A 26595-nucleotide genomic window follows, 5' to 3' on the forward strand; every position below is an offset into this window, starting at 1 on the left:
AGGATAGGATAGGATAGAGGATAGGATAGGATAGGATAAGGTAGGGGATAGGATAGGATTGAGGATAGGATACGGGATTGGATAGGATAGAGGATATTATAGGATAGAGGATGGGTTAGAGGATTGGATAGGTTAGAGGATAGGATAGGTTAGAGGATAGTATAGGATAGAGAATAGGATAGGATAGGATAGAGGATAGGATAGGATAGGGGATAGGATAGTATTGAGGATAAGATAGGATAGAGGATAGGATAGAGGAAAGGATAGGATTGAGGATATTATAGGATATATGATAGGATAGAATAGAGGATAGGATACGTTTGAGGATGGTGTTGCAGATCGCAACAACGAAGAACGGCGCGTGCCGAAACGCCCGTACGGCGGCTTAGGCCGCGCGATTTACAACCCGACACCAGACGCAGAAACCCTACGGACTGGTACCGAACTTTATAATTTACAGCTTTTTAGGGCCACCGAGACCCTACAATAAAACAGCCGGACACCACGTGCGACAGGACAGAAACAGCGACGAACGCCACCATAAATTTAGACATCGACAAGACGAGACAAGCTTCCTGACAGCTTCCCCCTCCGATTTCCAAACTTCCCAAGACACACCCACGACCAATTAAAAAACGCAACATTCCACCATCTACAGCGACAACCGACCAATGACGACACAACCGAGGTGACGTTACACGAAACGTAACGAGACAAGATCAGATCCTTTTAAAAACTCGAACAAAACGCTCTAAGATCACTACCTACAGATCGCCACGTCGAAGTCATTAAATACAATACGTCACGGAATTTCGCAACGCACTTTGTACATATTGATATAAAATAAATTGTGATTAGTGTACATAGTACCTCGTGTATGCCAGTCAATCGAACAAGGTGCTCAGTGACTAATACTCATTGAGAGAAGGCGCAGTCTCCAAATTCCTGCTACCTTCGTATACATAATTTTGGTCCTTCGAGCCGGATACAGTACCGTGGTATCTGTGTCCATCAGTATACGTGCATCGCGAAATTCGGAAGAGCAAGTGCAAGGAGCAGCGGAGTCGGTCGTGCCTTGAGCATCACCTCTGCAGCATCCAGAACAAAGGGTACGGATTCAACGGTGCTGTAGCATCGCCTCCCTATCAACAACACCGGATTCGGTTGTGCAAAGACACAACGTCCGGAACATCATCATCACGGATTCGGCTGTACTGGAGTACAACATCCGCACCGCAGCGAGCAGATTCGGTGACGTCAGGAGCGTCACATCCGCCGACTGCAATCGACCATTTGACATCGAGATCAGCGCATCGGGATCATCGAGAGTCATCAACCATCGCGACTACCAGTCACGGAAGCAGAACTGCGGAAACATCTATAGGAGGATCTCATCTGGAGCTTGCCGAATCACAGCGTACACAACGGGGAACGACGAGATTCGTAAGTCGCTAGTCGCATATTTCCGTTCCGTTTTATATTTTTCGGTTTCGGCATAATATAACGTAATTAGTCAACATGTCAAACTCTAAGCAAATGAGCGAATCAGAACTAGTTAGGAAACGCGCTTCCCTAAAAGCAAAGGCAACTGCGTTTCGTAAATACTTAGATCAATGTAATAAAGCCGAAGAATCCACGAGCAATGAGCTGCGGACGCGAATCGCGAGAATGCAGGAGGATCTTAAATCATTCGATTTGATTCAAGACGCACTAGAAGTAATAGCGGGGCCGGAAGTATTTGAGACGCGGTTACAAGAACGAACACAGTTCGAAGACGCTTATTTTAAGGCAATTGCGGAAGCACAAACGATAATCGATAACGCGGCGAGAAAGGTTGAGGAAACGTCAGGCAAGGGCCAACCGGTAGCTTCCGTAACTGAGAGTACGGACGAATTACATGTAAAACTGCCTACAATGCACCTGCCTAAGTTTTACGGGTCGTACGAAGCATGGCCAGGTTTTTCAGATACATTCAAATCAGCCGTACACGATAACAAACATTTTCGAGACGCACAGAAATTAATGTACCTACGCTCGTGTCTGACAGGTAAAGCAGCGGAAAAAATAGAATCATTAGAAACCACTGCAGCCAACTATTCGGTCGCGTGGAACATTTTAGAAAAATGTTACGATAATCCCACCGCTATTATAAATAATAGAGTAAAGGCACTGTTTGAATTGCCTCTTGTCACTAGAACGCAACAAAATTCCTTACGAGAGCTGTTAGATACAGCTAACAAACATTACCGCGCGCTAGAGGCCTTAGACAAACCGTTTTTAGAAGCCTTTCCAGTATATGCTATCGTCTCGAAACTAGACGAACAAACTCGCATCAAATGGAAGGAACATACACAGGGGAAAACATTTCCGACCGTGAAAGAATTATTAGAATTTTTGCATGACCGTTGTCAATTGTTAGAAGAGTCGCAACAAGAAATATGTAGAAAATCGTATCAGCCCATACAACGTACATCAGCACCACAGAATCAGTATAATCATTCGAAATCGTCACTCGCATATCCAAGCAGCGTAACATCTCCGTGTATCTGCAATTTATGCAAAGGAGGTCATTATTCGCAATACTGCCCGAAGCTTGTAAACATAAACGTAGAACAACGAATTGAATTGGTACGGAAAGCGGGACTCTGTTATAACTGTCTTCGTTCAAATCACGCGACTAAAAATTGTAAAGCAACCACGTGCAAAAAATGCAAGGGAAAGCACCACACAATTTTACATATAGACAATCAAGAATCGAACCAACCCTCGCTGTCTCCAACTACCACGCTAAGTTCAATGAATTCACCTTCGGAAGTACTATTGTCGACTGCATTGATTCACATTGCAGACGAACACGGCACGCTTCATACATGTCGCGTCTTGCTAGATTCAGGATCTCAATCGCATTTCCTTACAGACAACTTAGTCGCCAAGCTCGGTCTCCGGCGCGATCCAATAAACATTCCAGTGACCGGCATAAATCAAATCGTTTCGACAATTAAAACGTCTGTTAGCACCACGATACAATCGCGCATGAACATATTCACCGCCAAACTAAATTTCTTGGTAGTTCCCCGGATCAGCGGATCCATCCCGAATCAAGCGATACACGCCGCGGAACTAGCAATACCTGCGAACATACGCTTAGCGGATCCCAACTTCCACAAACCCTCGCGAATTGACGGCTTAATCGGAGCCGAGCTTTTTTACAAACTGCTCGCGATCGGTCAAATCACCCTTAATAATACGTCTGTTATCCTACAAAAAACCAGATTGGGCTGGGTAGTATCGGGCAACTTACCGACAACAAATAAATTAAACTCACGGGTTTGCAATTTAGCGCTAGATTCGCTTCATAACCAAATCGCGAAATTCTGGGAGGTGGAAGACAGTCCTGAACGGTCCCCCCTATCAAAGGAAGAGTCAGAATGCGAAAAACGATACCAAGAAACAAGTACCCGTAATACACAAACAGGTAGATACACCGTGCGGCTTCCGTTCAAAGAGGGTACCACGAGACTCGGCGAGTCGTACAATGTAGCAGTAAAACGGTTCTATAGTTTAGAACGCTCATTTAACCGAAACCCTCAATTAGCATCTCAATATACGGAATTCTTAAGAGAATACGAAAGCTTAGGGCATATGACCGTAACACAGTCTTCCGCGACCGATAGCGGTTACTACCTGCCGCATCACGGGGTAATAAAAGGCAACAGCCTCACCACAAAACTGCGGGTTGTGTTCGATGCGTCATGCAAAACCTCGACAGGTATATCGTTGAACGAGACACTTATGACCGGGCCCACCATCCAAGACGATTTATTTTCTCTATTGATTCGGTTTAGATCACACGTTTATGTACTGACAGCAGATATCGCGAAAATGTACCGACAAATAGAAATTCATCCGGACGATCGCAAATACCAACAAATTCTCTGGCGGGAAACTTCAGATCAACCCATAAAAACATATAAGTTGAATACAGTAACATATGGAACCTCGTGCGCTCCATTCCTAGCCATCCGAACATTACACCAACTAGCAAGGGATGAAGCCGCGAATCACCCAATAGCGTCGGAAATACTTCGTACAGACTTTTATGTTGATGATTTGCTGACGGGCGCGAGAACGTACGAAGACGCGATCAAAATTCGGGAGGAAATCACGACGCTCTGTCAAAAGGGAGGATTTCAACTCCGACAATGGGCATCCAACGTCCCCGAACTAATTGACGGCCAACAAGATAAATGTGAGGAGGCTCACCTTAACTTAGACCTAGACGAAACAGTAAACGCTCTAGGTATACAGTGGAACGCACGGGAGGATTCGATAAGCTACGCGAACAGAGAATTCACATTTACAAAACGCATAACAAAACGAACTATATTATCACAGGTAGCACAGTTATTCGATCCTCTAGGACTGCTAGCACCGATCATAATTCGAGCAAAAATACTTATGCAAGAGCTATGGGCAAACAAATTAGAGTGGGATGAATCAGTACCGATAGAACTCCATACAAAGTGGATTAACTATTGTCAAGACTTAACATACGTAAAAAGGATAAACATAGCACGTAAAGTAGTAATTAACAACTACACGTCGCTACAACTCCACGGATTCTGTGATGCTAGTGAACGAGCGTACGGAGCATGCATTTATATAAGAGCGCGGAACTGTCGGGATATACAAACGCAATTGCTATGTGCCAAATCGCGGGTAGCACCGCTGAAAACATTGACGTTACCGCGACTAGAGTTATGTGCTGCACATCTGATGACTAAGTTATTTAATAATGTATTAAACAGTTTACGTCATTTACAATTTAACGAAATCAAATTTTGGACAGATTCAACAATAGTACTAAATTGGATAAATTCATCCCCACATGCTCTAAAAACCTTTGTCTCTCATCGCGTAGCGGAAATTCAATCTATCACGAGTAAATACGAGTGGCGACATGTACCTTCAGGCGACAACCCAGCGGACAAAGTATCGCGAGGTTTAACAACTGCAGAATATATAGGAGACAGATTATGGCAATTTGGGCCCACGTGGCTGTCGTCTGAAGAAAGTCAGTGGCCAACTACTAAATTAACTGCAACGGAAATACCGGAAATGCGCCCCCTGAAAGCGTTCGTTACTCAACAAACAGAGTGCGAAACATTACAGCGATTCTCATCATTTTTGAAACTACAACGTGTCGTAGCATATTGCCTTCGGTTTCGCACTAACAGCTCGCGCAAGGAACGCGTTACAATTGGACTCACAACAGACGAGATAAACAAGGCCGTTTTGCGAATAATAAAGCTCACACAGCAGGAAGGGTTTGGCAAGGAAATTCATAGCATCACCAAACAGAACGATAGCAGTAGCGCATTATCCCCATTAAATCCATTTATAGACAAGGACGGATTATTGAGAGTAGGCGGTCGATTAGCACACTCCAAGCTAACATATTCAGAAAAACATCCATTGTTACTACCAAAGGGCCATCACGTCACAAACTTGATTATAAGGCATCATCATCTGCAAAACTTTCACAGCGGAATCCAAGCGACTCTTCATTCCATTCGACAAAGGTACTGGATTCCGAGCGGCAGAAATTCGGTAAAACACATTATTCACGCTTGCGTTACCTGTCGGCGCGCTAAACCCACGACAATAGATTACCTAATGGGAGACCTACCAAAAGACAGAGTCAATTGTACACGACCATTTTTGCATTCAGGCGTTGATTTTTGTGGCCCAATATTCATAAAAGAAAAAATTAAACGAAATCGCGGGAAGGTAAAGGTGTACCTGGCCATCTTCGTGTGTTTTGCGACAAAAGCGGTACATATAGAAATCGTAAGCGATCTGACAACGGAAGCCTTTCTCGCGGCGCTACGTCGATTCTTTGCGCGCAGAGGGAAAAGCGCTCATATCTATTCGGACAACGCGACAAATTTTGTGGGCGCTAGACGAGAATTGCAAGAATTGTACGCATTTGTAAGATCTCAATCGATAAACAATAGTATCGCAAACACGTTAGCCAACGAAAGCATACAGTGGCACGTCATTCCACCACGTTCGCCGCATTTTGGGGGACTTTGGGAGGCGGCCGTAAAGTCACTCAAATTTCACATGACGCGAATAATAGGCGAAACCCTACTATCATATGAGGCGTTATTAACATATGTTAACCAGATTGAGGCTATTTTGAACTCCCGACCACTGACACCTCTATCCTCCGATCCAAACGATCTTTCCGTCCTAACACCTGCACATTTCTTGATAGGCGACACACTAATTACTGTACCCGATCATAACTGGTCAGAGATCCCTACTGGTCGATTGTCATCGTGGCAACACGTTCAGAAAATGCGACAACATTTTTGGCGACGATGGAGTAAGGAGTATCTACACGAACTCACCACACGCAAAAAATGGCACACTCGTAAACCAGAGCAAATAGAAATAGGCAGCATCGTTACTGTACGTGACGACAATTTACCAGCGATGCGGTGGACTCTCGCTAGAGTAACACAACTTCATCCGGGAGAAGACGATATTGTCAGAGTCGTCACTATACGAACCGCGAGCGGCGAATATAAAAGATCAATTAAATGTCTAGCACCATTACCGATATAGTATTTAAGTTTATTTCATACTCTATATTATACATATTCATAAGGCGCTATATATGTATATATTAGTGTAAAAACCTCGTAACGTATAACACATGTAAATAGGATAATGTAGATTAAGCATCGACGTACATAGTTCACATCGCGTACACATTGTATTCATAGACAGGGACTCCAGTTGAACATAATCGTTCAAGGGGGGCGGCATGTTGCAGATCGCAACAACGAAGAACGGCGCGTGCCGAAACGCCCGTACGGCGGCTTAGGCCGCGCGATTTACAACCCCACACCAGACGCAGAAACCCTACGGACTGGTACCGAACTTTATAATTTACAGCTTTTTAGGGCCACCGAGACCCTACAATAAAACAGCCGGACACCACGTGCGACAGGACAGAAACAGCGACGAACGCCACCATAAATTTAGACATCGACAAGACGAGACAAGCTTCCTGACAGCTTCCCCCTCCGATTTCCAAACTTCCCAAGACACACCCACGACCAATTAAAAAACGCAACATTCCACCATCTACAGCGACAACCGACCAATGACGACACAACCGAGGTGACGTTAGACGAAACGTAACGAGACAAGATCAGATCCTTTTAAAAACTCGAACAAAACGCTCTAAGATCACTACCTACAGATCGCCACGTCGAAGTCATTAAATACAATACGTCACGGAATTTCGCAACGCACTTTGTACATATTGATATAAAATAAATTGTGATTAGTGTACATAGTACCTCGTGTATGCCAGTCAATCGAACAAGGTGCTCAGTGACTAATACTCATTGAGAGAAGGCGCAGTCTCCAAATTCCTGCTACCTTCGTATACAGATGGGATAGGAAAGAAGATACGATAGGATAGAGGATAGGATAGGATAGAGGATTGAATAGGATATTGGATATTATAGGATAGACGATAGGGTAGAGGATAGGATAGAGGATAGGATAGAGGATAGGATAGATCAGACGATACGACAGGATAGACGATAGGATAGGACAGAGGATACGACAGGATAGAGGATAGGATAGGATAGGGGATAGGATAGGATTGAGGATAGGATAGGATAGAGGATAGGATAGAGGATTGGATAGGATAGAGGAAATTATAGGATAGACGATTGGATAGGACAGAGGATGGGATAGGATAGAGGATACGATAGTATAGAGGATAGGATAGGATAGAGGATAGGATAGGATAGAGGATAGGATAGGATAGAATATACGATAGGATAGAGGATAGGATAGCATAGAGGATTGTATAGGATAGAGGATAGGATAGGATAGAGGATAGGATAGAGGATAGGATAGAGGATTGGATAGTATTGAGGATATTATAGGATATAGGATAGGACAGAATAGAGGATAGGATACGTTTGAGGATGGGATAGGAAAGAGGATACGATAGGATCGAGGATAGGATAGGATAGAGGATAGGATTGAGGATAGATTATAGGATAGAGGATAGGTTAGGATAGAGGATAGGATAGGATAGGATTGAGGATAGGATAGGATAGAGGTTAGGATAGAGGGTAGGATAGGATAGAGGATAGGATAGGATAGAGGATGGGATACGATAAAGGATGGGATAGGATAGAGGTTCGATAGAATAGAGGATAGGATAGAGGATTGGATAGAGGATAGGATACAGGATTGGATATGATAGGGGATATTGTAGGATAGACGATAGGATAGGATAGAGGATGGGATAGGATAGAGGATAGGATAGAATAGAGGATTGGGTAGGGTAGAGGATAGTATAGGACTGAGGATAGGATAGGATAGAGGATAGGATAGAGAATAGGATACGATAGAGGATGGGATAGGATAGAGGATACGATAGGATAGAGGATAGGATAGGATAGAGGATTTTATAAGATAGAGGATAGGATAGGATAGAGGATAGGATAGGATAGAGGATTTTATAGGATAGTGTATAGGATAGGATAGAGGATAGGATAGGATAGGGTATAGGATAGGATAGAGGATAGGATAGGATAGGGGATAGGATAGGATTGAGGATAGGATAGGATAGAGGATAGGATAGAGGATTGGATAGGATAGAGGATGGGATAGGATAGAGGATAGGATAGGATAGAGGATTTTATAGGATAGAGTATAGGATAGGATAGAGGATAGGATAGGATAGACGATAGGATAGGATAGAGGATGTGATAGGATAGAGGATAGGATAGAATAGAGGATTGGGTAGGGTAAAGGATAGTATAAGACTGAGGATAGGATAGGATAGAGGATAGGTTAGAGAATAGGATACGATAGAGGATGGGATAGGATAGAGGATACGATAGGAGAGAGGATAGGATAGGATAGAGGATAGGATAGGATAGGGGATAGGATAGGATTGAGGATAGGATAGGATAGAGGGTAGGATAGAGTATAGGATAGGATAAAGGATAGGATAGAGGATAGGATAGGATAGAGGTTAGGATAGGATAGAGGATAGGATAGGATAGAGGATATTATAGGATACAGGATAGGATAGGATAGAGGGTAGGATATTATAGAGGATTTTATAGGATAGAGGATAGGATAGGATAGAGGATAGGATTGGATAGAGGATAGGATAGGATAGAGGATTTTATAGGATAGAGTATAGGATAGGATAGAGTATAGGATAGGATAGAGGATAGGATCGGATAGACGATAGGATAGGATAGAGGATGGGATAGGATATAGGATAGGATAGAATAGAGGATCGGATAGGATAGAGGATACGATAGGATAGAGGATAGGATAGGATATGATAGGGGATAGGATAGGATAGAGGATAGGATAGTATAGAGGATATTATAGGATAGAGGATAGGATAGGATAGAGGATAGGACAGGATAGAGGATGGGATAGGATAGAGAATAGGATAGGATAGGATAGAGGATAGGAGAGGACAGACGATACGACAGGATAGAGGATAGGATAGGATACGGGATATGATAGGATTGAGGATAGGATAGGATAGAGGATAGGATAGAGGATAGGATAGAGGATTGAATAGGATTGAGGATAGGATAGGATAGAGGATAGGATAGGCGATTGGATAGGATACAGGATAGGATAGGATAGAAGATAGGATAGGATTGAGGATAGTATAGGATATAGGATAGGATAGGATAGAGGATAGGATAGAGGATGGGATAGGATACACGACAGGATAGGATAGAGGACAGGATATGATAGAGGATATTATAGGATAGAGGACAGGATAGGATAGAGGATAGGATAGGATAGAAAATAGGATAGGACAGAGGATGGGATAGGATAAAGTATAGGATAGGATAGAGGATATTATAGGATATAGGATACGATAGGATAGAGGATAGGATACGATAGAGGATGGGATAGGATAGAGGATAGGATAGGATAGAGGAGAGGATACGATAAAGGATGGGATAGGATAGGGGATAGGATAGGATTGAGGATAGGATAGGATAGAGGAATGGATAGAGGATAGGATAGAGGATTTGATAGGATAGGGGATGGGATACGATAAAGGATGGGATAGGATAGAGGTTCGATAGAATAGAGGATAGGATAGAGGATTGGATAGAGGATAGGATACAGGATTGGATATGATAGGGGATATTGTAGGATAGACGATAGGATAGGATAGAGGATGGGATAGGATAGAGGATAGGATAGAATAGAGGATTGGGTAGGGTAGAGGATAGTATAGGACTGAGGATAGGATAGGATAGAGGATAGGATAGAGAATAGGATACGATAGAGGATGGGATAGGATAGAGGATACGATAGGATAGAGCATAGGATAGGATAGAGGATTTTATAAGATAGAGGATAGGATAGGATAGAGGATAGGATAGGATAGAGGATTTTATAGGATAGAGTATAGGATAGGATAGAGGATAGGATAGGATAGGGTATAGGATAGGATAGAGGATAGGATAGGATAGGGGATAGGATAGGATTGAGGATAGGATAGGATAGAGGATAGGATAGAGGATTGGATAGGATAGAGGATGGGATAGGATAGAGGATAGGATAGGATAGAGGATTTTATAGGATAGAGTATAGGATAGGATAGAGGATAGGATAGGATAGACGATAGGATAGGATAGAGGATGTGATAGGATAGAGTATAGGATAGAATAGAGGATTGGGTAGGGTAGAGGATAGTATAAGACTGAGGATAGGATAGGATAGAGGATAGGATAGAGAATAGGATACGATAGAGGATGGGATAGGATAGAGGATACGATAGGAGAGAGGATAGGATAGGATAGAGGATAGGATAGGATAGGGGATAGGATAGGATTGAGGATAGGATAGGATAGAGGGTAGGATAGAGGATAGGATAGGATAAAGGATAGGATAGAGGATAGGATAGGATAGAGGTTAGGATAGGATAGAGGATAGGATAGGATAGAGGATATTTTAGGATACAGGATAGGATAGGATAGAGGGTAGGATATTATAGAGGATTTTATAGGATAGAGGATAGGATAGGATAGAGGATAGGATTGGATAGAGGATAGGATAGGATAGAGGATTTTATAGGATAGAGTATAGGATAGGATAGAGGATAGGATCGGATAGACGATAGGATAGGATAGAGGATGGGATAGGATATAGGATAGGATAGAATAGAGGATCGGATAGGATAGAGGATACGATAGGATAGAGGATAGGATAGGATATGATAGGGGATAGGATAGGATAGAGGATAGGATAGTATAGAGGATATTATAGGATAGAGGATAGGATAGGATAGAGGATAGGACAGGATAGAGGATGGGATAGGATAGAGAATAGGATAGGATAGGATAGAGGATAGGATAGGACAGACGATACGACAGGATAGAGGATAGGATAGGATACGGGATATGATAGGATTGAGGATAGGATAGGATAGAGGATAGGATAGAGGATAGGATAGAGGATTGAATAGGATTGAGGATAGGATAGGATAGAGGATTGAATAGGATTGAGGATAGGATAGGATAGAGGATAGGATAGGCGATTGGATAGGATACAGGATAGGATAGGATAGAGGATAGGATAGGATAGAGGATAGGATAGAGGATGGGATAGGATTGAGGATAGGCTTGGATAAAGGATAGGGTATGATAGAGTATAAGATAGGATAGAGGATAGGATAGGATAGAGGATAGGATAGGATAGAGGATAGGATAGGATAGGGGATAGGATAGGATTGAGGATAGCATAGGATTGAGAATACGACAGGATAGAGGATAGGATAGGATGGGGGATAGGATAGGATTGAGGGTAGGATAGGATAGAGGATAGGATAGAATAGAGGATAGGATAGGATAGAGGATAGGATAGAGGATGGGATAGGATAGAGGATTCAATAGGATAGAGGATAGGATAGGATAGAGGATAGGATAGGATAGAGGATAGGATAGGATAGAGGATACGATAGGATAGAGGATAGGATAGGATAGAGGATTGTATACGATAGAGGATAGGACAGGATAGAGGATTGTATAGGATAGAGGATAGGATAGGATAGGGGATAGGATACGTTAGAGGATGGGATAGGATAGAGGATAGTATAGGATATAGGATAGGATAGGTTAGAGGATAGTATAGGATACAGAATAGGATAGGATAGGATAGAGGATAGGATAGAGGGTAGGATAGAGGATTGGATATAGGATATGATAGGATAGAGGATAGGATACGATAGAGGATGGGATAGGATAGAGGATAGGATATGATAGAGGATTTTATAGGATAGAGGATAGGATAGGATAGAGGATAGAATAGGATAGAGGATAGGATAGGATAGGGGATAGGATAGGATTGAGGATAGGATGGGATAGAGGATTGTATAGGATAGAGAATAGGATATGATAGGATAGAGGATAGGATAGGACAGAGGATACGACAGGATAGAGGATAGGATAGGATAGGGGATAATAGGATTGAGGATAGGATAGGATAGAGGATAGGATAGGATAGAGGATAGGATAGAGGATATGATAGAGGATTTGATAGGATAGGGGATAGGATAGGATTGAGGATAGGATAGGATAGGATAGAGGATAGGATAGAGGATTGGATAGGATAGAGGAAATTATAGGATAGACGATTGGATAGGATAGAGGATGGGATAGGATAGAGGATACGATAGTATAGAGGATAGGATAGGATAGAGGATAGGATAGGATAGAGGATAGGATAGGATACGGGATATGATAGGATTGAGGATAGGATAGGATAGAGGATAGGATAGAGGATAGGATAGAGGATTGAATAGGATTGAGGATAGGATAGGATAGAGGATAGGATAGGCGATTGGATAGGATACAGGATAGGATAGGATAGAAGATAGGATAGGATTGAGGATAGTATAGGATATAGGATAGGATAGGATAGAGGATAGGATAGAGGATGGGATAGGATACACGACAGGATAGGATAGAGGACAGGATATGATAGAGGATATTATAGGATAGAGGACAGGATAGGATAGAGGATAGGATAGGATAGAAAATAGGATAGGACAGAGGATGGGATAGGATAAAGTATAGGATAGGATAGAGGATATTATAGGATATAGGATACGATAGGATAGAGGATAGGATACGATAGAGGATGGGATAGGATAGAGGATAGGATAGGATAGAGGAGAGGATACGATAAAGGATGGGATAGGATAGGGGATAGGATAGGATTGAGGATAGGATAGGATAGAGGAATGGATAGAGGATAGGATAGAGGATTTGATAGGATAGGGGATGGGATACGATAAAGGATGGGATAGGATAGAGGTTCGATAGAATAGAGGATAGGATAGAGGATTGGATAGAGGATAGGATACAGGATTGGATATGATAGGGGATATTGTAGGATAGACGATAGGATAGGATAGAGGATGGGATAGGATAGAGGATAGGATAGAATAGAGGATTGGGTAGGGTAGAGGATAGTATAGGACTGAGGATAGGATAGGATAGAGGATAGGATAGAGAATAGGATACGATAGAGGATGGGATAGGATAGAGGATACGATAGGATAGAGCATAGGATAGGATAGAGGATTTTATAAGATAGAGGATAGGATAGGATAGAGGATAGGATAGGATAGAGGATTTTATAGGATAGAGTATAGGATAGGATAGAGGATAGGATAGGATAGGGTATAGGATAGGATAGAGGATAGGATAGGATAGGGGATAGGATAGGATTGAGGATAGGATAGGATAGAGGATAGGATAGAGGATTGGATAGGATAGAGGATGGGATAGGATAGAGGATAGGATAGGATAGAGGATTTTATAGGATAGAGTATAGGATAGGATAGAGGATAGGATAGGATAGACGATAGGATAGGATAGAGGATGTGATAGGATAGAGTATAGGATAGAATAGAGGATTGGGTAGGGTAGAGGATAGTATAAGACTGAGGATAGGATAGGATAGAGGATAGGATAGAGAATAGGATACGATAGAGGATGGGATAGGATAGAGGATACGATAGGAGAGAGGATAGGATAGGATAGAGGATAGGATAGGATAGGGGATAGGATAGGATTGAGGATAGGATAGGATAGAGGGTAGGATAGAGGATAGGATAGGATAAAGGATAGGATAGAGGATAGGATAGGATAGAGGTTAGGATAGGATAGAGGATAGGATAGGATAGAGGATATTTTAGGATACAGGATAGGATAGGATAGAGGGTAGGATATTATAGAGGATTTTATAGGATAGAGGATAGGATAGGATAGAGGATAGGATTGGATAGAGGATAGGATAGGATAGAGGATTTTATAGGATAGAGTATAGGATAGGATAGAGGATAGGATCGGATAGACGATAGGATAGGATAGAGGATGGGATAGGATATAGGATAGGATAGAATAGAGGATCGGATAGGATAGAGGATACGATAGGATAGAGGATAGGATAGGATATGATAGGGGATAGGATAGGATAGAGGATAGGATAGTATAGAGGATATTATAGGATAGAGGATAGGATAGGATAGAGGATAGGACAGGATAGAGGATGGGATAGGATAGAGAATAGGATAGGATAGGATAGAGGATAGGATAGGACAGACGATACGACAGGATAGAGGATAGGATAGGATACGGGATATGATAGGATTGAGGATAGGATAGGATAGAGGATAGGATAGAGGATAGGATAGAGGATTGAATAGGATTGAGGATAGGATAGGATAGAGGATAGGATAGGCGATTGGATAGGATACAGGATAGGATAGGATAGAGGATAGGATAGGATAGAGGATAGGATAGAGGATGGGATAGGATTGAGGATAGGCTTGGATAAAGGATAGGGTATGATAGAGTATAAGATAGGATAGAGGATAGGATAGGATAGAGGATAGGATAGGATAGAGGATAGGATAGGATAGGGGATAGGATAGGATTGAGGATAGCATAGGATTGAGAATACGACAGGATAGAGGATAGGATAGGATGGGGGATAGGATAGGATTGAGGGTAGGATAGGATAGAGGATAGGATAGAATAGAGGATAGGATAGGATAGAGGATAGGATAGAGGATGGGATAGGATAGAGGATTCAATAGGATAGAGGATAGGATAGGATAGAGGATAGGATAGGATAGAGGATAGGATAGGATAGAGGATACGATAGGATAGAGGATAGGATAGGATAGAGGATTGTATACGATAGAGGATAGGACAGGATAGAGGATTGTATAGGATAGAGGATAGGATAGGATAGGGGATAGGATACGTTAGAGGATGGGATAGGATAGAGGATAGTATAGGATATAGGATAGGATAGGTTAGAGGATAGTATAGGATACAGAATAGGATAGGATAGGATAGAGGATAGGATAGAGGGTAGGATAGAGGATTGGATATAGGATATGATAGGATAGAGGATAGGATACGATAGAGGATGGGATAGGATAGAGGATAGGATATGATAGAGGATTTTATAGGATAGAGGATAGGATAGGATAGAGGATAGAATAGGATAGAGGATAGGATAGGATAGGGGATAGGATAGGATAGAGGATAGAATAGGATAGAGGATAGGATAGGATAGGGGATAGGATAGGATTGAGGATAGGATGGGATAGAGGATAGTATAGGATAGAGAATAGGATATGATAGGATAGAGGATAGGATAGGACAGAGGATACGACAGGATAGAGGATAGGATAGGATAGGGGATAATAGGATTGAGGATAGGATAGGATAGAGGATAGGATAGGATAGAGGATAGGATAGAGGATATGATAGAGGATTTGATAGGATAGGGGATAGGATAGGATTGAGGATAGGATAGGATAGGATAGAGGATAGGATAGAGGATTGGATAGGATAGAGGAAATTATAGGATAGACGATTGGATAGGATAGAGGATGGGATAGGATAGAGGATACGATAGTATAGAGGATAGGATAGGATAGAGGATAGGATAGGATAGAGGATACGATAGGATAGAGGATAGGATAGGATAGAGGATTGTATAGGATAAAGGATAGGACAGGATAGAGGATTGTATAGGATAGAGGATAGGATAGGATAGAGGATAGGATAAGATAGGGGATAGGATAGAGGATAGGATAGAGGATTGGATAGGATAGGGAATATTGTAGGATAGACGATAGGATATGATAGAGGATGTGATAGGATAGAGGATACGATAGGATAGAGGATAGAATAGGATAGAGGATAGGATAGGATAGAGGATAGGATAGAGGATTGGATAGGATATTGGATATTATAGGATATAGGATAGGATAGGGTAGAGGATAGGATAGAGGATATTATAGGATAGACGATAGGATAGGATAGAGGATATGATAGGATAGAGGATACAATAGGATAGAGGATAGGATACGATAGATGATGGGATAGGATAGAGGATAGAATGGATAGAGGATAGGATACGATAAAGGATGGGATAGGATAGAGTATACGATAGAATAGAGGATAGGATAGGATGGAGGATAGGATAGGATAGGATAAGGTAGCGGATAGGATAGGATTGAGGATAGGATAGGGGATTGGATAGGATAGGGGATATTATAGGATAGACGATAGGATAGAGGATAGGATAGAGGATTGGATAGGATAGGGGATATTGTAGGATAGACGATAGGATAGGATAGAGGATGGGATAGGATAGAGGATAGGAGAGAATACAGGATAGGATAGGATAGAGGATAGGATAGGATAGGATAAGGTAGCGGATAGGATAGGATTGAGGATAGGATAGGGGATTGGATAGGATAGAGGATATTATAGGATAGAGGATAGGTTAGGGGATTGGATAGGATAGAGGATAGGATAGGATTGACGAAAATATGGGATATATTATAGGATAGGATAGAGGATAGGATAGAGGATAGGATAGAGGATAGGATAGGATACAGGACAGGATAGGATGGAGGACAGGATAGAATAGAGGATAGGATAGGATAGAGGATAGGATAGGATAGAGGATAGGATAGAGGATTGGATAGGATAGGGGATATTATAGGATAAACGATAGGATAGAGGATAGGATAGAGGATAGGATAGAGGATAGGATAGAGGATTGGATAGGATAGGGGATATTGTAGGATAGACGATAGGATAGGATAGAGGATGGGATAGGATAGAGGATAGGATAGAATAGAGGATTGGATAGGATAGGGGATATTGTAGGATAGACGATAGGATAGGATGGAGGATGGGATAGGATAAGGGATAGGATAGAATAGAGGATAGGATAGGGTAGAGGATAGTATAGGATTGAGGATAGGATAGGATAGAGGATAGGATAGGCGATTGGATAGGATACATGATAGGATAGGATAGAGGATAGAATAGGATAGAGGATAGGATAGGATAGAGGATAGGATAGGATAGAGGATAGGATACGATAGATAATGGGATAGGATAGAGGATACGATAGGATAGTGGTTAGGATAGGATAGAGGATTATATAGGATAAACGATAGGATGGGATAGAGTATGGGATAGGATTGAGGATAGGCTTGGATAAAGGATAGGGTATGATAGAGTATAAGATAGGATAGAGGATAGGATAGGATAGAGGATAGGATAGGATAGAGGATAGGATAGGATAGGGGATAGGATAGGATTGAGGATAGCATAGGATTGAGAATACGACAGGATAGAGGATAGGATAGGAGGGGGGATAGGATAGGATTGAGGGTAGGATAGGATAGAGGATAGGATAGAATAGAGGATAGGATAGGATAGAGGATAGGATAGAGGATGGGATAGGATAGAGGATTCAATAGGATAGAGGATAGGATAGGATAGAGGATAGGATAGGTTAGAGGATAGTATAGGATAGAGTATACGACAGGATAGAGGATAGGATAGGATAGGGGATAGGGTAGGATTGAGGATAGCATAGGATTGAGAATACGCCTGGATAGAGGATAGGATAGGATAGGGGATAGGATAGGATTGAGGATAGGATAGGATAGAGGATAGGATAGAGGATTGGATAGGATAGAGGAAATTATAGGATAGACGATTGGATAGGATAGAGGATGGGATAGGATAGAGGATACGATAGTATAGAGGATAGGATAGGATAGAGGATAGGATACGATAGATAATGGGATAGGATAGAGGATACGATAGGATAGTGGTTAGGATAGGGTAGAGGATTATATAGGATAAAGGATAGGATAGGATAGAGTATGGGATAGGATTGAGGATAGGCTTGGATAAAGGATAGGGTATGATAGAGTATAAGATAGGATAGAGGATAGGATTGGATAGAGGATAGGATACGATAAAGGATGGGATAGGATAGAGGATACGATAGAATAGAGGATAGGATAGGATAGAGGATAGGATAGAGGATTGGATAGGATAGGGGATATTATAGGATAGACGATAGGATAGAGGATAGGATAGAGGATAGGATAGAGGATAGGATAGAGGATTGGATAGGATAGGGGATATTGTAGGATAGACGATAGGATAGGATAGAAGATGGGATAGGATAGAGGATAGGATAGAATAGAGGATAGGATAGGATAGAGGATAGGATAGGATTGAGGATAGGATAGGATATTGGATAGGATAGAGGATACATTAGGGGATTGGATAGGATAGAGGATAGGATAGGATTGAGGAAAATATAGGATATAGGATAGGATAGGATAGAGGATAGGATAGAGGATAGGATAGGATACAGGACAGGATAGGATGGAGGACAGGATAGGATAGAGGATAGGATAGAGGATAGGATAGAGAATAGGATAGGATAGGGGATATTATAGGATAGACGATAGGATAGAGGATAGGATAGAGGATAGGATAGAGGATTGGCTGGATAGGGGATATTGTAGGATAGACGATAGGATAGGATAGAGGATGGGATAGGATAGAGGATAGGATAGAATAGAGGATAGGATAGGGTAGAGGATAGTATAGGATAGGATAAGGTAGCGGATAGGATAGGATTGAGGATAGGATAGGGGATTGGATAGGATAGAGGATATTATAGGATAGAGGATAGGTTAGGGGATTGGATAGGATAGAGGATAGGATAGGATTGACGAAAATATGGGATATATTATAGGATAGGATAGAGGATAGGATAGAGGATAGGATAGAGGATAGGATAGAGGATAGGATAGGATACAGGACAGGATAGGATGGAGGACAGGATAGAATAGAGGATAGGATAGGATAGAGGATAGGATAGGATAGAGGATAGGATAGAGGATTGGATAGGATAGGGGATATTATAGGATAGACGATAGGATAGAGGATAGGATAGAGGATAGGATAGAGGATAGGATAGAGGATTGGATAGGATAGGGGATATTGTAGGATAGACGATAGGATAGGATAGAGGATGGGATAGGATAGAGGATAGGATAGAATAGAGGATTGGATAGGATAGGGGATATTGTAGGATAGACGATAGGATAGGATGGAGGATGGGATAGGATAAGGGATAGGATAGAATAGAGGATAGGATAGGGTAGAGGATAGTATAGGATTGAGGATAGGATAGGATAGAGGATAGGATAGGCGATTGGATAGGATACATGATAGGATAGGATAGAGGATAGAATAGGATAGAGGATAGGATAGGATAGAGGATAGGATAGGATAGAGGATAGGATACGATAGATAATGGGATAGGATAGAGGATACGATAGGATAGTGGTTAGGATAGGATAGAGGATTATATAGGATAAACGATAGGATAGGATAGAGTATGGGATAGGATTGAGGATAGGCTTGGATAAAGGATAGGGTATGATAGAGTATAAGATAGGATAGAGGATAGGATAGGATAGAGGATAGGATAGGATAGAGGATAGGATAGGATAGGGGATAGGATAGGATTGAGGATAGCATAGGATTGAGAATACGACAGGATAGAGGATAGGATAGGAGGGGGGATAGGATAGGATTGAGGGTAGGATAGGATAGAGGATAGGATAGAATAGAGGATAGGATAGGATAGAGGATAGGATAGAGGATGGGATAGGATAGAGGATTCAATAGGATAGAGGAGAGGATAGGATAGAGGATAGGATAGGTTAGAGGATAGTATAGGATAGAGTATACGACAGGATAGAGGATAGGATAGGATAGGGGATAGGGTAGGATTGAGGATAGCATAGGATTGAGAATACGACTGGATAGAGGATAGGATAGGATAGGGGATAGGATAGGATTGAGGATAGGATAGGATAGAGGATAGGATAGAGGATTGGATAGGATAGAGGAAATTATAGGATAGACGATTGGATAGGATAGAGGATGGGATAGGATAGAGGATACGATAGTATAGAGGATAGGATAGGATAGAGGATAGGATACGATAGATAATGGGATAGGATAGAGGATACGATAGGATAGTGGTTAGGATAGGGTAGAGGATTATATAGGATAAAGGATAGGATAGGATAGAGTATGGGATAGGATTGAGGATAGGCTTGGATAAAGGATAGGGTATGATAGAGTATAAGATAGGATAGAGGATAGGATTGGATAGAGGATAGGATACGATAAAGGATGGGATAGGATAGAGGATACGATAGAATAGAGGATAGGATAGGATAGAGGATAGGATAGAGGATTGGATAGGATAGGGGATATTATAGGATAGACGATAGGATAGAGGATAGGATAGAGGATAGGATAGAGGATAGGATAGAGGATTGGATAGGATAGGGGATATTGTAGGATAGACGATAGGATAGGATAGAAGATGGGATAGGATAGAGGATAGGATAGAATAGAGGATAGGATAGGATAGAGGATAGGATAGGATTGAGGATAGGATAGGATATTGGATAGGATAGAGGATATTATAGGATAGAGGATACATTAGGGGATTGGATAGGATAGAGGATAGGATAGGATTGAGGAAAATATAGGATATAGGATAGGATAGGATAGAGGATAGGATAGAGGATAGGATAGGATACAGGACAGGATAGGATGGAGGACAGGATAGGATAGAGGATAGGATAGAGGATAGGATAGAGAATAGGATAGGATAGGGGATATTATAGGATAGACGATAGGATAGAGGATAGGATAGAGGATAGGATAGAGGATTGGCTGGATAGGGGATATTGTAGGATAGACGATAGGATAGGATAGAGGATGGGATAGGATAGAGGATAGGATAGAATAGAGGATAGGATAGGGTAGAGGATAGTATAGGATTGAAGATAGGATAGGATAGAGGATAGGATAGGCGATTGGATAGGATACATGATAGGATAGGATAGGATAGAGGATAGGATACGATAGAGGATGGGATAGGATAGAGGATACGATAGGATAGAGGTTAGGATAGGATAGAGGATTATATAGGATAGAGGATAGGATAGGATAGAGTATGGGATAGGATTGAGGATAGGCTTGGATAAAGGATAGGGTATGATAGAGTATAAGATAGGATAGAGGATAGGATAGGATAGAGGATAGGATACGATAGAGGATAGGATAGGTTAGAGGATAGTATAGGATAGAGAACACGACAGGATAGAGGATAGGATAGGATAGGGGATAGGATAGGATTGAGGATAGCATAGGATTGAGAATACGACAGGATAGAGGATAGGATAGGATAGGGGATAGGATAGGATAGGGTAAGATAGGGGATAGGATAGGATTGAGGATAGGATAGGGGATTGGATAGGATAGAGGATATTATAGGATAGTGGATAGGTTATGGGATTGGATAGGATAGAGAATAGGATAGGATTGAGGATATTATAGGATATAGGGTAGGATAGGGTAGAGGATAGGATAGAAGATATTATAGGATAGACGATAGGATAGGATAGAGGATATGATAGGATAGAGGATACAATAGGATAGAGGATAGGATAGGATAGCGGATATGATAGGATAGAGGATAGGATAGGATAGAGGATAGGATAGAGGATAGGATAGTGGACAGGATAGGATAGAGGATAGGATAGTGGACAGGATAGGATAGAGGATAGGATAGGATAGAGGATAAGATAGGATAGAGGATGGGATAGGATCGAGGATAGGATAGGATAGGGGATAGGGTAAGATTGAGGATGGGATAGGATAGAGGATAGGATAGGATAGAGGATAGGTTAGGACAGAGGATACGATAGGATAGAGTATAGGATAGGATAGAGGATATTATACGATAGAGGATTGGATAGAATAGAGGATATTATAGGATAGAGGATAGGATAGGATAGAGCATATAATAGAGGATTGGATAGGATTGAGGATATTATAGGATACTGGATAGGTTATGGGATTGGATAGGATGGAGGGTAGGATAGGATTGAGGATATTATAGGATATAGGATAGGATAGGGTAGAGGATAGGATAGGGGATATTATAGGATAGACGATAGGATAGAGGATAGGATAGAGGATAGTATAGAATGCAGGATAGGATAGGATAGAGGATAGGATAGGATGGAGGATAGGATAGGATAGGATAGGATGGAGGATAGGATAGTATAGGATAAGGTAGCGGATAGGATAGGATTGAGGATAGGATAGGGGATTGGATAGGATAGAGGATATTATAGGATAGAGGATAGGTTAGGGGATTGGATAGGATAGAGGATAGGATAGGATTGACGAAAATACGGGATATAGGATAGGATAGGATAGAGGATAGCATAGAGGATAGGATAGGATACAGGACAGGATAGGATTGAGGACAGGATAGGATAGAGGATAGGATAGGATAGAAAATAGGATAGGACAGAGGATAGGATAGGAGAGAGGATAGGATAGGTGAGAGGATCGTATAGGATAGAGAATAGGATAGGATAGGATAGAGGATAGGATAGGATAGAGGATAGGATAGGATAGAGGATAGGATACGATAGAGGATGGGATAGGATAGAGGATAGGATTGGATAGAGGATAGGATACGATAAAGGATGGGATAGGATAGAGGATACGATAGAATAGAGGATAGGATAGGATAGACGTTAGGATAGAGGATTGGATAGGATAGAGGATAGGATAGGATAGAGGATAAGATAGGATAGAGGATAGGATAGGATAGGATAAGGTAGGGGATAGGATAGGATTGAGGATAGGATAGGGGATTGGATAGGATAGAGGATATTATAGGATAGAGGATACGTTAGGGAATTGGATAGGATGGAAGATAGGATAGGATTGAGGAAAATATAGGATATAGGATAGGATAGGATAGAGGATAGGATCGGTGAGAGGATCGGAAAGGATAGAGAATAGGATAGGCTAGGATAGAGGATAGGATAGGATAGAGGATAGGATAGGATAGAGGATAGGATAGGATAGAGGATAGGATAGGATAGAGGATAGGATAGGATAGAGGATAGGATAGGATAGAGGATAGGATAGGATAGAGGATAGGATAGGATAGAGGATAGGATAGGATAGAGGATAGGATAGGATAGAGGATAGGATAGGATAGAGGATAGGATAGGATAGAGGATAGGATAGGATAGAGGATAGGATAGGATAGAGGATAGGATAGGATAGAGGATAGGATAGGATAGAGGATAGGATAGGATAGAGGATAGGATAGGATAGAGGATAGGATAGGATAGAGGATAGGATAGGATAGAGGATAGGATAGGATAGAGGATAGGATAGGATAGAGGATAGGATAGGATAGAGGATAGGATAGGATAGAGGATAGGATAGGATAGAGGATAGGATAGGATAGAGGATAGGATAGGATAGAGGATAGTATAGGATAGAGGATAGGATAGGATAGAGGATAGGATAGGATAGAGGATAGGATAGGATAGAGGATAGGATAGGATAGAGGATAGGATAGGATAGAGGATAGGATAGGATAGAGGATAGGATAGGATAGAGGATAGGATAGGATAGAGGATAGGATAGGATAGGATAGAGGATAGGATAGGATAGAGGATAGGATAGGATAGTGGATAGGATAGGATAGAGGATAGGATAGGATAGAGGATATGATAGGATAGAGGATAGGATAGGATAGAGGATAGGATAGGATAGAGGATAGGATAGGATAGAGGATAGGATAGGATAGAGGATAGGATAGGATAGGATAGAGGATAGGATAGAGGATTGTATAGGATAGAGGAGATTATAGAATAGAGGATTTGATAGAATAGAGGATAGGTTAGAATAGAGGATATGATAGGATAGAGGATAGGATGAGATAGAGGATAGGATAGAATAGAGGATAGGATGAGATAGAGGATAGGATAGGATAGAGGATGGGATAGGATCGAGGATAGGATAGGATAGTGGATAGGGTAAGATTGAGGATGGGATAGGATAGAGGATAGGATAGGATAGAGGATAGGTTAGGACAGAGGATACGATAGGATAGAGTATAGGATAGGATAGAGCATATTATACGATAGAGGATTGGATAGAATGGAGGATATTATAGGATAGAGGATAGGATAGGATAGAGCATATAATAGAGGATTGGATAGGATAGAGGATATTATAGGATAGACGATAGGATAGGATAGATGATACGATAGGATTGAGGATATTATAGGATACTGGATAGGTTATGGGATTGGATAGGATGGAGGGTAGGATAGGATTGAGGATATTATAGGATATAGGATAGGATAGGGTAGAGGATAGGATAGGGGATATTATAGGATAGACGATAGGATAGAGGATAGGATAGAGGATAGTATAGAATGCAGGATAGGATAGGATAGAGGATAGGATAGGATGGAGGATAGGATAGGATAGGATAGGATGGAGGATAGGATAGTATAGGATAAGGTAGCGGATAGGATAGGATTGAGGATAGGATAGGGGATTGGATAGGATAGAGGATATTATAGGATAGAGGATAGGTTAGGGGATTGGATAGGATAGAGGATATGATAGGATTGACGAAAATACGGGATATAGGATAGGATAGGATAGAGGATAGCATAGAGGATAGGATAGGATACAGGACAGGATAGGATTGAGGACAGGATAGGATAGAGGATAGGATAGGATAGAAAATAGGATAGGACAGAGGATAGGATAGGAGAGAGGATAGGATAGGTGAGAGGATCGTATAGGATAGAGAATAGGATAGGATAGGATAGAGGATAGGATAGGATAGAGGATAGGATAGGATAGAGGATAGGATACGATAGAGGATGGGATAGGATAGAGGATAGGATTGGATAGAGGATAGGATACGATAAAGGATGGGATAGGATAGAGGATACGATAGAATAGAGGATAGGATAGGATAGACGTTAGGATAGAGGATTGGATAGGATAGAGGATAGGATAGGATAGAGGATAAGATAGGATAGAGGATAGGATAGGATAGGATAAGGTAGGGGATAGGATAGGATTGAGGATAGGATAGGGGATTGGATAGGATAGAGGATATTATAGGATAGAGGATACGTTAGGGAATTGGATAGGATGGAAGATAGGATAGGATTGAGGAAAATATAGGATATAGGATAGGATAGGATAGAGGATAGGATCGGTGAGAGGATCGGAAAGGATAGAGAATAGGATAGGCTAGGATAGAGGATAGGATAGGATAGAGGATAGGATAGGATAGAGGATAGGATAGGATAGAGGATAGGATAGGATAGAGGATAGGATAGGATAGAGGATAGGATAGGATAGAGGATAGGATAGGATAGAGGATAGGATAGGATAGAGGATAGGATAGGATAGAGGATAGGATAGGATAGAGGATAGGATAGGATAGAGGATAGGATAGGATAGAGGATAGGATAGGATAGAGGATAGGATAGGATAGAGGATAGGATAGGATAGAGGATAGGATAGGATAGAGGATAGGATAGGATAGAGGATAGGATAGGATAGAGGATAGGATAGGATAGAGGATAGGATAGGATAGAGGATAGGATAGGATAGAGGATAGGATAGGATAGAGGATAGTATAGGATAGAGGATAGGATAGGATAGAGGATAGGATAGGATAGAGGATAGGATAGGATAGAGGATAGGATAGGATAGAGGATAGGATAGGATAGAGGATAGGATAGGATAGAGGATAGGATAGGATAGAGGATAGGATAGGATAGAGGATAGGATAGGATAGAGGATAGGATAGGATAGAGGATAGGATAGGATAGGATAGAGGATAGGATAGGATAGAGGATAGGATAGGATAGTGGATAGGATAGGATAGAGGATAGGATAGGATAGAGGATATGATAGGATAGAGGATAGGATAGGATAGAGGATAGGATAGGATAGAGGATAGGATAGGATAGAGGATAGGATAGGATAGAGGATAGGATAGGATAGGATAGAGGATAGGATAGAGGATTGTATAGGATAGAGGAGATTATAGAATAGAGGATTTGATAGAATAGAGGATAGGTTAGAATAGAGGATATGATAGGATAGAGGATAGGATGAGATAGAGGATAGGATAGAATAGAGGATAGGATGAGATAGAGGATAGGATAGGATAGAGGATGGGATAGGATCGAGGATAGGATAGGAT

General features: G+C 41.5%; 1 protein-coding gene across 1 annotated transcript; it reads left to right on the forward strand.

Annotated features, from left to right (window-relative positions):
* Positions 1–671: 671 nt before the first annotated feature.
* LOC143363723 (uncharacterized) lies at positions 672–7138 on the forward strand. The gene is made up of 7 exons (XM_076804269.1): positions 672–688; positions 982–1128; positions 1175–1443; positions 1514–6632; positions 6699–6710; positions 6795–6881; positions 6967–7138. Exons 1-7 carry the CDS (start codon positions 672–674, stop codon positions 7136–7138), a joined length of 5823 nt encoding a protein of 1940 aa, XP_076660384.1.
* The last annotated feature ends 19457 nt before the right edge of the window (positions 7139–26595 follow it).

The sequence above is a fragment of the Halictus rubicundus genome, unplaced genomic scaffold, assembly GCF_050948215.1.
Source record: "Halictus rubicundus isolate RS-2024b unplaced genomic scaffold, iyHalRubi1_principal scaffold0104, whole genome shotgun sequence".
Taxonomy (NCBI): domain Eukaryota; kingdom Metazoa; phylum Arthropoda; class Insecta; order Hymenoptera; family Halictidae; genus Halictus; species Halictus rubicundus.

Excerpts from the sequence above, each read along its gene's own strand:
- LOC143363723 (XM_076804269.1), top strand. Across the intron at positions 1,129-1,174 it reads GGTACGGATTCAACGGTGCT|ACACAACGTCCGGAACATCA; the intron begins GTAGCATCGCCT and ends GGTTGTGCAAAG. Across the intron at positions 1,444-1,513 it reads AACGGGGAACGACGAGATTC|TCAACATGTCAAACTCTAAG; the intron begins GTAAGTCGCTAG and ends TAACGTAATTAG.